At 57.8% G+C, this 13,392-nt stretch overlaps 1 protein-coding gene across 1 annotated transcript in view; it reads left to right on the top strand.

The window, feature by feature from the left end:
- Positions 1 to 13,392, top strand: part of KCNH6 (potassium voltage-gated channel subfamily H member 6) — a 95,522-nt gene that overhangs the window by 62,458 nt on the left and 19,672 nt on the right. The window contains exon 5 of the mRNA XM_030541678.1: positions 10,421 to 10,846. Within this exon, the coding sequence (XP_030397538.1) occupies positions 10,421 to 10,846 (426 nt within the window). The remainder of the gene's footprint in view (positions 1 to 10,420; positions 10,847 to 13,392) is intronic.

The raw sequence follows: 13,392 nt of genomic DNA, 5'->3' as shown, positions 1-13,392 counted from the left end.
TAGGTCCCATGTGTGCTCTGCTCATGCAGAGGGGCTCCCTGCATCCTTTCCCCAACCCCCTGTTCACCTGTGTGAAGCAAGTTAGGATTTTGCCCCAAATTTTTTATTCTGGGAAGGTCTTTGGGTCACCTGTGGAACACTCTGCTGCAGGATGTGATTGAAGCTAATAGCTCAGTAGGTGCCAAGAAGGGATTAGACACTGAGGAATAACCATTGCAGAATCACTAACTAGCGTGCAAATTATACAAGGGCTTTCAATCCCCAGGATCTGGGACCTCCCCCCCAAGAGAGACAGGAAGGAGGTGGGGGGGGTGAGTGCAGGACTGGCTGCTAGGCTGGGTTCCACCTCATCAGCAAATAAAAGACAATGGTTTTAAAGAATCACACAGGATATTATTCAGGTTTAACTGAACGAACTAAAAGTCATTAAGACTTGCTCTGATGTGGAGTGCAGACAGGACCGTGAGAGTGAAAGCAGATCTTACCCAGGGGGCAGTGTGGGAGTAATTATTATTATTAATAACCGTGTAGCAGCAGTACCGTTTGTTATCCTTTGCACCTAGAGAGCACATTTCATCCAAGGCACTTGCAAGGCTCCTGTGAGCTCCTTGGGTTAGGGCCTGTCTCTTCTTGAGAGTCTGGAAGGTGCTCCCAAGGGGTCAGTCTCTTTATCTCCCTTTTACAGATGGGGAAACTGAGGCACAGGGAGCACAAGTGACTTGTCCAAAAGTAATGCAGGACATCTCAGGCGGAGCCAGGAATAACATCCAGGAATCTTGGCTCCATGGCCCAATGCTCCATCTACTCTGCCAACCTGCCTCCGAGACCTAGAAAAGGACACGAGCAGTCAAGGCCCCCAGATTGCCTGCTTTAACCACTAGACAGCATTCTCTCCCCAAGCTGGGAAAGGAATCCAGACTTGCAGACTCCTGCGTTAACCACTCGATCCCATTCCCACTCCCAGAAGCAGGAACGTAGCTCAGGAGTCCTTCCTTCTAGTCCCATGTTGCAACTATTAGACCCCACTCCTCTCCCGAAGTTGGGTAAAACAAAACCAGTGTCCTGATTTCCAGCCTGGTGTTCAATCCACTAGGCCCCAGAGGGGTTGGTAACATGCTCTTAAACTAGCTGGCAAATGCTGGCACTCAGAAGAGAAGCCTCATCCAGCACCCACTTCCCCCGCCAAGCCCCTAGGAATGTCTCAATGGGCCCAATTCTACCCTCTCCTGCTTCCCCCTAAAAGCCTCCATCCTGAGTGGCACATTGACTTTGGATGCCATGTGCACCAGGGCCGGAGGGCTCAGCGAGCTGCGATGCACAGGGACCCGCTGCTAAGCGACGGGGCTGATGCTGGCTCAGCCACACCAGCCTATCGATACTGGGTCATTAGGCGGCTGGGAGGTGACGGGATTGAAGCTGACAGGTCCCTGCTGCGGGCGGGAGGGCCAGCATCGAGCCTGTGTGCTCCCCACCGGCCCTGGCACGAATCCACAGCGACTGGTCTGGGAAATGTCCGTTTCCCCCTCCCCTTAAATCTCCGTTCCAGCTGGGTTCTAGGTGGTCTCTGCTGGATCTCGACCCCCTGCGCACCGCATTTAATCACTAGATGCCGTTCCCCCCAGAGCTGGGCAAGGAACCCAGGAATCCTGTCTCCCAGCCCCTGCTGCAACTTCGAAATCCCACTTTCCTCCCAGAAGGCAGAACAGAATGCCGGAGTCCTGACTTCCAGCCCCCCGTTCTAACCACTAGGCCTGAGGTGGGCAAACTGCCCATCCTGCCCGGCCCCCAAGCTCCTGGCCTGGGAGGCTTGCCCCCGGCCCCTCCCCTGCTGTCCGACTTCTCCTGCAGCCTCAGCTTGCTGGCTCCGCCGCTGGCACAATGCTCTGGGCAGCGGGGCTGTGAGCTCCTGGTGGAGCGCAGCTGCAGAGCCCGGCCTGACGCGGTGCTCTGTGCTGCATGGTGGCGGCAGGGTGGCCTGGCTCCAGCCGGGCGGCGCAGCTGTAGTGCTGCCAGCCACCGGTACTCCAGGCAGCACGGCAGGGGGCAGAAAGCAGGGGGGTTGGATAGAGGGCAGGGGAGTTTGGGGTGGTGGTCGAGGATGGGAGTGTGCATAGGGGTCAGAGGGAAATGGGGTTGAATGGGGGGGCAGTCAGGAAGGAAGGGGAGTTGGATGGGGAGGCAGGGGGCAGTCAGGGGAAGGGGTTCCAGGGGCTGTCAGGGGACAGGGAGAAGGGGTGGTTGGATGGCACAGGGGTCCCGGGGGGGGGAGGAGCTTCAGGAATGACAGGAGGGGTTGGATGGGGTGGTGAGTGGCGGGGACAGTCAAGGGACAGGGAGCAGGGGGGGTGGATGGGGTGGGGATCCCAGAGGGGCTGTCAGAGAATGGGGGGTTGGATGGGGCAGGAGTCCTGGGGGAGGGGGAGGCAGATAGGAGGTGGGAACCAGGCCATGACCACCTCCCCTAAACAACCCTCCGTACAATTTACAAAACCCGATGCAGCGCTCAGGCCAAAAAGTTTTTCTGCCCCTGAACTAGGATGTACTCATGCCCTGCTAGCGTCAGCAGCACGCACCCAGCATCCATGGGGCTAACGGCTAAGCGTCCCCCCCGCCCCACTCTTTCTAGTGCGAGCCTGGATCCCAGGTGAGATGAGCCTCTCCCCTCTCAGCCTGGGTCCCATCAGGGCGTGTATTCGCATCAAGGAGCTGTCATCTAATCAGGCACGGGGGCAAGGTTCATGGGGGCTTCCTGGGGCTGGAATAATGGGGGATGGAAGAGGGGAGTAGAGGGACAGTGGCAGAGCTGGCTGGAGGGAGCTCAGGGAAGCAGCTGGTCAGCATTGAGGGGGCTCAGCAGAGCTTGGGGGACCTTGTCCCTACTGAAGTGCTGCCCTTTCTCCGTCCCATTTCACAGGGGTCAGGCCCAGGTAGACCAGGGGCTGTCACTCCCCATGTCCAGCCTGGCACTGCGGGCCCCTGGCCCAGGTGAGAGGCTGTGGGAGGCCTGGTTACCAGCTCCTGTTTTCTCTGGAGCGGCTCTTCACGCCCCTTTGGCTTGTAGGCGCTGAAATGTCAGCCCCACTCCTGCAGCCCCGGCTGGGTCAGCGCAAAGAGTGATAGTCATAAGGGAGTCTGGGTGCCCGGATCCTGCCTGCCAGGGGATGGAGGGGTGAGAAAGAGCTGGGGGTGGGTTCCAGGGGGCGGGGGAGAGATTGACTGGCCAGGAGAAGGAAAGTGAGGGGGTAAGAGGGAAGGCAGAGGTCAAGTAGGAAAATGAGCTCAGAGCGATACAAAGGGAGCAGAGCTGGGCCATCCAGGGCTAACCCCCTGCCCAGCCTGGGCTGGAGTCCGGGGTAGTTTTGGTGGCAGCTCCTTTGGAAGATGCGGGCGGGGTCTCGCGGGAGCCCTCAGAGCCACCAGACCCTGCTCCCACGAGCCCTGCTGTAACACCTGCTGCTGGCTGGCTCCATGGGCCCTGCCACTGGATCAGGCCCCAGAGTGTCCCCTAGACCTGGGCCCAGACCCACATACATTCGCAGCAGCTGCTCTCCAGCAAGTGTGCTGAGGGCGTCCCAGCGCGTTGTCTTGTCCCTCACCCCCCATGCAAAGGGAGCACAAAGTGCTGCTAAATCACAACTGTGGCAATGTCCCGCCGCGTGGCACTGCTGTGAGTGACGACGCTGAGTGCAAGGCAAGAGGGAACTGGGCCTCGTGTGCCTCCCATGGGCCCACCTGGGGTCCGAGCATCTGCTCAGGACCAAGAGAGATGCCCCTGGCCGAGTCCCTGCTCGTCGCTTACGGCCGATAAATAATTCACAGGCAAGGCAAAGCTGGTGGTGAAATCCCATTAGTGCTCCGTGTAAGTAACGACTCAGCAACTGGGAGAACCAGAGGCCGACTCTGGCAGTGTGTGATTGACAGCCGCGGCCTCAGCTTGTCTGGGGTCACTGCTTGCTTTGGCTTCAAGTGAACGGAGCAGAATGGCCTCATGCCATGGTCTCTCCTGTGGCCTGGGACAGCAGGAGCCATTCATCTGTACTGACGCCAGTACTGGGGTCCTTACACAGCTGATCCCCCAAACTGCCCCCAACCAAACCAGTCCCCCCGGGCCCAGCCTGGCAGCAGCAGGAGACTGGCAGGGTGGCAATGGGCAGCCCCAGGGAAGGGAGCTGCAGGAGTCAAGGTGAGAGGCTGAAGGCAGGGAAGTGGCAGGATGATGTGGCAGAGGCAGTGATGGGAGCGCAGAAGGGGGAGGTGGACGCGGGAGCTGTGCTGGAGGAGGTTCCTCCTGGGAGACATTGGCTGAGATGAAGCCACAAAGTCCCCTGGCCAAGGCAGGCAGGGAGGAGTTGTTACAGGCAGTGGAGGAGCTGGTCCTCATCCGGCCCTGTGTATAGTAGAGGCCCCAGTCAGGATCAGCGTCCATCCTGCTGGGTGCTGTACGGACACCTGGGGTAAGAAAAGCCCCCGTCCCGCAGAACCCAGTCTCAGGAGAGCCGGGTGCCCAGGGGCCACGCTCTAGGACTGTGAGCTGAAGCATCTAGCACCAGCCACTGTCAGAAGACCGGATCCTGAGCTAGACGGACCGCTGGTCTGACCCAGTATGGCCGTTCCTGTGAGCTGTGGTGGCTTGTGGGCCCCCTTCTAGGTCTCTGAGGAGCCTCCAGGCTGTGCAAGCAGGGGCCAGAGGGAGCGCAGCCCTGTCTGGAGAAGAGGCAGGCGCAGAAGGGCTGCCCCTTGCAGCAGGGAGAGGATGCAGTGGCTTGGGGCCAGATCTTCAAAGGCATTTAGGCTCCTAACTCCTGAGTATCATGGGCCTTGGAGTGCAGAGTGACAGAGCTCAGACTGGGGCCCCACTTCCACCGAGATCTGGCCAGCACCAGCTCATGTGCAGGCCGAGAGCATTACGGCATCGTCAGTCCCCTGGGGCATGTTGTGTGCCCCAAATGCCTCTTCCTCACACAAGGTGCAAGGCGGGTTATCGGTGCCCTGGTCTGGCCTTCAGCACGGGAGACCTCAGTCCAAAGACTGGCTCACTGAACAGGGAGACAGGAATTCTGGGCACCCTCACCCTAGCTTTCAGCGAACACTGATCCCCATCACCAAGCCACCACCAAGTCAGGGCTGAGGTGCAGCGGCAGAGCTGGGTGTGGGGAGCCCGGGGCTGGGATAGCTGGGGGCTATGGGTCAGGATTGAGGGGCACCAGCAGAGCTGGGTGTGGGGAGCCCAGGGCTGGACTAGCAGGGGGCTATGGGTCAGGACTGAGGGGCACCAGCAGAGCTGGGTGTGGGGAGCCCTGGGCTGGACTAGCAGGGGGCTGCAGGTTGGGAGTGAGGGGCACCAGCAGAGCTGGGTGTGGGGAGCCCAGGGCTGGGATAGCAGGGGGCTGTGGGGCAGGATTGGTGGGCACCAGAAAAGCTGGGTGTGGGGAGCCTGGAAGGTCAGGGTTGAGGTGCATCGTCAGGTGTTGGTATCCACACTGCCTGCTCCCCAATCCTGGGCTAGCTGGGGGTGGGGGTGCTGCCAGCCAAGCCTGAGGACCGTCAGCTAAACTGTGTGGGGCTCTGAGTGGCACCGCAGCATGTCAGTTCCACCCGCTCCCTTTCAGCGCACTAAGCATGGTAGACAGGAGTCTGCCCCAATGGGGCCGGAGGGAGACCCTGGCAGTGTTGACAGGGGAGGGTCTGAGTTCCCTCGCAGAGGCGCCAGGCACGGTGGTAAGTGCCCTGTCTAGCAAGTTGAAGCCGCACTGTCTGGCAGGCAGCAGACACTGGTAGTGGGGCCGGGGTGGGGCGGAGGCTGGGTCTCGTGTGATCACAGCTCTGCCCTGGGGCGTGATGTAAGCACCAGAGGTCTGTGCTGGGGAACACGGATCCTCTCCCCGCCTGTGCCTCGCTCCCTGCTCACACACAGCCTTACTCCCACCACACCATGAGTCTGAAGCTGAAGCTGAAGCCGGTAAGCAGTGAGACAAATGGACGGGATGGGAGTACGGGCAAGGCTGAGACGGGGGGCGTTGTTAATTGAGTCCCTGCTATTGCCATGGGGAGAGCGGCTCCAGGGGGGCATTTGTCCCTAGAATGAATTAAACCCCAAGGGGGAGCCAGGACACATTGGCTCTTTTCTTTTTTAGGGGGGGAGCCGGCCTTTCCCCAGGAAACAACTCCCTCTTGACCTAGCTAGCCCTGCTCTCTGGGGAGGCAGAAACTTTCTCTGCAAGCGGGGCCGGTGGTGGGAGGGTAGGGAGCTGGCGTGGAGCACCCTATACTCCCTTGTGCCCTGGACTTTTAAAGCCACAGAGGGGTCGGCCGCACACGTCTCTGATGAACATACAAATCTCTGGCTGGGAACGAGCCTTGAAGCCCCTTACTGAAGCATCAGTGTCAGCATCCCCTCCTGCACTGGGTGCATCAGGCTAGTCAGAGACCTGCTGGGGGGGAGAATGAGCTGGGTTTGGGTTGATGCAGTGAGCCAGGATTGAAGGGGGCAAGGGGAAAGACATGATCTTTCTCTCCTCCTGTTCTGCAGCCAGACGTCCTGTGGGTTCTAGGAGTTTGGGTCTCACAGCTACTTAAAGCAAACACACACACACCCGGCAAACAGGAGACACTGGCTAAATCTTGCTCTTGGTTACTCCAGAGTGAATCTGGAGTGAGCCTGCTAAGGTCAGAGAAGTTACTCCAGATTTACAAGTCATACCCAGTGGTTCTTGGATACGAAGGCAGCAGATGCCTTAGAAATCCCATAGAGGAATGGCAAGGGTGAATGGGTGCGTCGGCTTCGCAGATGACTGGAGATGGTAGATGCAGGATTCCTTCCCTAGATGGATGCATTGACTGGGGAGGATAGCTGGAGAGGCTGGACAGATACACAGACTAGCTGGAACTTGGGCCTTGGCTCTGGGTTGTAATTCTGGGGGATGTTTTTTCTCTCTCATGTTTTGTTCTGAGTTCAAAGGGTCCCCAAATTCCTCCGCTTGGGGCAGGGTCAGCCACGCGAGAAGCCTTTTTAATTCCACAAGCCAACCCCCCTTTCTCCTTCCCCGGTTCCGCCGATTAGTATTGAAACGGTTCGAAACCAAAAGGCTGGAGCTCGAGCAGGTGGTGTGTGCCGGAAGCCAGCAGAGAAAGATAATACAGGACTTGGCACATCAGCAGCTTATGTGCAGCTCTCAGATCAGGGCAGGGGAACTCAGTGTTAGCCACCCCCCAAAGGCTAGACCCACGGAGGGGCTGAGGCCACCTAACTCCTACTGCCATGAGGAGTCGCTCATGATCAGGCCCCTGTTGGGATGTATCATATGGGCTTCCTGCTCTGCTCTGATTGTTACTCAGGGTCTGATCCAAAGCCTAGTACAATCCGCTGGAGTTCTTCCTGTTGGCTCCAAAGGACTTTGGATCATGCCCTGGCATTTCTGCCAGGCTTAAAGCCAGCTTGATCCTGCCCCCTGCCCCCTTTGCATTGCTCGGGGGGTCTCAGTTCCCCTCCCCTTGCCCCGATTTGCTCCTGTTGGGATGAGGAGGTCAGTTCCCTGACCCTGCCAGTGCTGCCTCTGTACATCCCCCTTTGGAACAATTGGATTTCGGTCACTTTTTCCACTCCCTCTCCCTCCCTTGCCAGCCACGTCTTTGGCTTTCCCAGCTCTTAATTGGTGGCTTCCTCCCCACCCGGGGCCTGGCCATTGATTGATTTTGATTAATCTGCAGCAGGCTCCTGAATGCCCTTTGCCGGGGTGTGCACATGTGGGTCTGGGCATGCATGTACCCGTGTGTGTGAGAGATGCCATCTTGCTGTGGGGGGAGCGGGGCCTGGATGTGGGGAATCCGAATCATGCCATGGTCCAGCAGCTATTAAGTTTCAGGGTGGGACGTGGACAGGCAGGATTTACCCTAACGGTGGGGCAGCGGTCAAGGGACTGGCAGTCGAGAGGCATTGGGTGGGGGAGGCGGATGCAGGGCAGAAGGACCGTTGGTCAATGGAGAGTCCCTGATTTGCAGGGCTGGCTAGTGGATGGCAGGGTGGGGCTGAGACACATATGGTGGTTGGGGGGGGTCAATCTGCATGGGGAATCGCTGATCTGGGTTTGTCCCAGACAGCTGGGTTTGTTAATGCTGGGGCTGATGAGGGGCAAGCACACGGAGGGGACTGTGGACAGTATCTAGAGGGACACCCACACTACGGGCAGTGGGGCAAGGAGCGGCCAGCCAGGTCGAAGGAAACTCAGGGAGGCCAGTGGATGCTCTGGTAAAGTTCACCCCCAGAAGTATGTGGTGGGGGGGAGTAGGAGGATCAAGAGGCAAAGGGACAGCTGGGATTCCTGTGACGCCCCTAGGACCAGGCCGCCTGCTGCCCTCACATCACCAGTGACCCCAGGGCCAAACGAGTGTGAAACACGCCCATCCTGCCCTGGCAGCGCGTTACCCCCCTTGGCAATGGAGCATCAGGCCCAAAGCGCTGGAGGGATTAAGAGCCTTGTCCTCATTGCTCACTGGCACAAATCAGGAGTGACTCCCTGGACACCAGTGGTGTAAACCTGGTGTCAGGGGGAGGAAAACTGGGCCCTGTGGGAGTTTCCATAGTGGCTGTCACCGTGGTGTCTAAGCATTATGGGTTGGCGGCTCAGAGGGCAGTGAATCCCAAACGCACAGCAATGGCAGGGGAAGCCTAGGGAGGGGAAGAGGAAAAGGAAGGCCCCCTCAGGCGCCTCTCTCTGGGCTACGGGCCCTTTAACTTCCAGCCAACGAGTCAGCAAGGAGCCGGCACCAACCAGGCCGGGGCCTTACGCTCCACCCTGGATGGGGGGCAACCTCCTGGCTTAGCCACGGGCATAGGCAAATGGACGCGCTGTGTTATTCATGGGATGCCAGGCCAGGGCTCTCGCTGTGCAGCGTGGCGCAGCTCTGCGTGTGAGCAAGGGCCGCCCTGCTGGGCTGGCTCTCCTCCACGGGACTTTTGGGTGGCTCCCTCCTCCCACCATCCTGCTGGGGCGCGGTGCAGGAGATACTGGAGCAGAGCAGGCGTCTGGCCTCTCCTCAGGGCCCAGGACGTCTAGAGCTGCTGGTTCGCCTAGTGTTTGGGACCCTGAGGGCTGGACATCCCTCCCCTGCCCTCCGGGCAGCAGGGGCCAACCAGATGGGTTCCGGCTCCCCTTGGATTTGGACAGACCCATCTGTTTTGTGGTGATGAACTCCCTCCTGGGCAGAGCATTGCATTAATCACTCCGTTACTGTCTGTGCGGGTTTCACCTTCCTCTGAAGAGCAGTCTGCATTGGCCACTGCTGGGACCAGGGCCCTGTGATCTGATCCAGGCTGGCAAATCCTATGGGACCTCCCAGCTGCCTCCCACTGCAATGCAGAACTTGACAGCAACAAGGGCAGAATTCAGATCCTTCTGCTCCTACAGCTGAGGCCACTGTCATATCAACCAGCTTCGGGCCTGGGGCACCCACAGGAGAAAAATGATGGGTGTTGAGAACCCATGGGCAGCCCCCCTATCAGCCCCCTCTCCCTTCCCTGCAGCACCTACTGCCCACTGGTGGGCCCCACAGATCAGCGCCTCCGCCTTCCTCCCCACGCCTGCTACCTGCCGCGGACCAGCTGTTTTGAGGCATCAGGATGTGCTGGGAGGGAGGGGGAAGAAGCAAGGGCACAGCGTGTTCGGAGGTGGGGGCGGAACTGGACATGGAAGAGGTGAGGTGGGGGCAGGAAGAGGAGGGGTGGGGTGAGGGATTAGGGGAAGAGATGGAGTGAGGCGGGGTCAGGGCAGAGCCAGGGTGAGTACCCCCTGGCAGATTAAAAACTCAGTGCCAATGAGTCAACTAAAGGAGAATCGCTTTAGCTGTTAGCAGTAGATGGTCTATGACATGCCACTGATGGCATCCAATGGGATGCTCCTACATTGGCCAGTTTGTTACATTGTGGCTGAGATTTTGAAAAAATGGGGGTCCACTGTTAGACTCCTAAATCCAGGGTTAGGCATCTAAACAAATCTGACCTGAATTCCATTAAGCGCCTACTGCAGTTGCTCTGAAATTCAGGCCAGATTTATAGCTTCTCTTTAGGCGCCAGTCATTGCTTCCTGCCTTGAAATGGGGACGAGGAACTCTTGGATAAATGGAGTGACAGTCTGTTTCGTAATGTCCCATCTTGCCCCACCGTTGAATGGTGACCAGTGTCCCTAGGCCTGTTACAAACAACAGCACACTGGAGGCAGGAGAGCGAGCTCACCTTATTTTGGGGGCGGTGACATTGGAAGAACACCTGCGGGGGAGGGCAGAGCAGTTGGGAGGGTTGATTGGGGAAGAGATGTTGAGGACACTTGGTGCCATCAGGCAAAGTTTGGCTCCAGGACCTTCTAAACCCACCTTCCCCCTGGTTCTTGCATCCCCTGTGCCCCTCCCATGCTCATCTCCCTGGCAGGTCCTGTCTCTTGGCGCAGATGTCCTCCCAGAGTACAAGCTGCAGGCGCCGCGGATCCACCGATGGACAATCCTGCACTACAGCCCCTTCAAGGCGGTGTGGGACTGGCTGATCCTGCTGCTGGTCATCTACACGGCCGTCTTCACGCCCTACTCGGCTGCCTTCCTGCTCAATGAGGAGCAGGAGGAGAAGCGCTGGAACTGCGGCTACTCCTGCAACCCGCTCAATATCATCGATCTCATCGTGGACATCATGTTCATTGTGGACATCATCATCAACTTCCGCACCACCTACGTCAACATCAATGACGAGGTGGTGAGCCACCCTGGCAAGATCGCCATCCATTACTTCAAGGGCTGGTTCCTTATCGACATGGTGGCTGCCATCCCCTTTGACCTGCTCATCTTCCGCTCTGGCTCCGATGAGGTGAGCAGTGGTACGATGCAGAACCCAGAGACCTGGGCTGAGCCCTTCGAGGGTAGAGTAGAGACCAGTCTGCCTGGGGTTTCTGGTGCCCAAACACCATGTTGACAATGAAATTACAGATGGGGGAGGGAGTAGGGTGACCAGACAGCAAGTGTGAAAAATCGGGATGGGAGTGGCGGGTAATAACAGCCTACATAAGAAAAAGACCCAAAAATTGGGACTGTTCCTATAAAATCGGGACATCTGGTCACCTTAGGAGGGAGAGACATGGCTAGATGGACAGTGGGGTGGATGGATGAATAGATAGATCTATCTACCTGGAGGCACCCTGACAATCTCCTGCGTAGGAGAAACTCACTTAGGGCAAGGTACCAACAAGATTTAGTCCTCCAAGGGCCTAGAAGGGCTGGGAAGAGACAACAACCAATCAGGAGCCAGCAGATGAGTTAAGAAGGCTTGCCTGTGCCATCTCTTGGGGAGTGTTGTGTGAAGCTGGGATAGGAGAGGAGTACTTCTGGGAGGTGGTGTGGCCAAGAGGTTACTTTGTTTTGGGTTTGTCTGCAACTTTAAAATAGCAGATAACCAAAGTCGGAGTCCAGCCTTAGAGGACTGGCATGGAGACACTGCAGGAGTTGCTCTGAGCGGGCTGTCCTAGATGGACAGACAGGGAGAAAAGGGTGTATATAGGAAGAGATGGCTAGGGAGAGAGGAGGGAAGAGATCAAAAGAGAGGGAGAAAATTGATAAAAGGGCAGCAGAGAAATGCCTTTTTCTTGGTATACACCAAGCAGCTGTGAGCTGAGATGTCATTGGGTTATTTGCCAACAGCAAATATAGCCAGAGGGGTGCAGCCTAGTGCTTCTGACTGACCCCCCAGTAACAAGCCACTGTCCACACAGCGTGGTTCGGCTGTGGGGGCTTCCCCATCGAGGAGTGGCCCCTGCCCCCGGAGGAGGAAGGAGACTGGAGTAGACGGACCAGAGATTGTGATTTACTATGGCAGGATGCTGGGTTAGAGTACTGATCTGCCCCAGATATCGAGGAGCTGCTGGACTAGCTGGCTCTGCTGTGGCCATTCTAAGCCTAGAAAGATGTTTTCGGGAACGCCTGGGGATGATTTTACTGTTATTTACTTGTGTTTGGATAGCACCCAGAGGCGCTAACAGAGATCAGGGCTCAGCGCTGTACGGACACATAGCAAGAGACATTCCCTGTCCCGGTTGAAACTGACAGTGGGCAGGAGGGGAAGTGATTTGCTCTAGGTCAGCGTTCCTCAAACTTTAGCAACCTGAGGCCCCCCGTTTTGATTTAAAAAATGTTGAGGACCCCCAAGCCTCTCGCTCATCTCCAGGCCCTGCCCCCACACTACCCGTTTCCCCAAGGCCCCAGCCCTGCCCCACTTCTTCCCACCCCTCCTCTTCCCCAATTCTTTCCACCCCGTCCCCCAGTGCCTCCAGCACGCTGGGGAGTCAGGGTACTCCAGGGGGTCCTCCCCCACCCTCCCTCCCTCCCTCAACTCTTCCCCCTCCCTCCCAGTGCCACCCACACACCGGGAAACAGCTGTTCGGTGGAGTGCAGGAGCCACTGGGAGGGAGGGGAAGGAGTTGATCAGTGGGGCCAGCGGCCCCAGACATGATTCCATCCCCTCCCCCAAGTGCGCCCCATCTCTGCTCCTCCCCCTCCCTCCCAGCTCCTCCTGCACACTGCTGAACAGCTGTTCCCTGGCGTGCAGGCAGCACTGGGGGGAGGGGGAAGAGTTGATCTGTGGGGCTGGTGGGCCCCCTGGAGTACTCTCACAGACCCCCAGGTGTTCGTGGACCCCAGTTTGAGAAATGCTGCTCTACGTCATACAGCAGGCCAGAGATAGTGCCAGATATAGCAGCTCCTGAGGGCCAGGATGGCTTACTGTCGGGGGGGCCTGATAAGTCAGTCTCCAGTCTCAGGTGTTTGGGGGGTTCCCTAAGCCTCTCGATGGGCTGGCATTGTCCCCTGGCCCTGCTGCCGAATCCTGGTGTCACCTCAGCCAAGTCCCTGCCCCCTCTGCCTCCATTTCCCCACGTGTAGGCTTGGGTGAAAGGTGCAGAGGATGGTACGGGCCGCGTGGTTGTGCCTCTGTTATTCTAACTGAAATTTTGTAGCTTGCTAGTTACGGTGGCCTCTGTGGCCAGGAGCCTTGTTACTCTGGCCTGTCGCCTGCCCCATCGGCCAGGGAGAAGCTCAGCAGGAATTGATTGGTGTTTGGGTTCACAGTTGGGGGGATTGGCCTTTTTTAATCAGCAACACCAGGTCTTGATATTTCGCACATTGTTAGCCCCAAGGATCTCAAAAGCAAGTTACAAACACTCATTAGTTATGCTTCTCTCCATCAGGGTTATTACCCCCTTTTAACTGAGCACAGAGAGATTAGGGACTTGGCCAAATGAGTGGCAAGGCTGGGAACGGACCCAGGAGTCCTGACGCCCAATCGTCTGCTCTCGCTAATAGAGACCTCTCTTCTCAGAGCCAGGACTACATCCGAAGAGTCTTGGCTTCTTTCCTAAACCACTA

The sequence above is a fragment of the Gopherus evgoodei genome, chromosome 23, assembly GCF_007399415.2.
Source record: "Gopherus evgoodei ecotype Sinaloan lineage chromosome 23, rGopEvg1_v1.p, whole genome shotgun sequence".
NCBI classification, from domain to species: Eukaryota; Metazoa; Chordata; order Testudines; family Testudinidae; genus Gopherus; species Gopherus evgoodei.
This window is presented reverse-complemented; position numbering and strand designations above follow the sequence as displayed.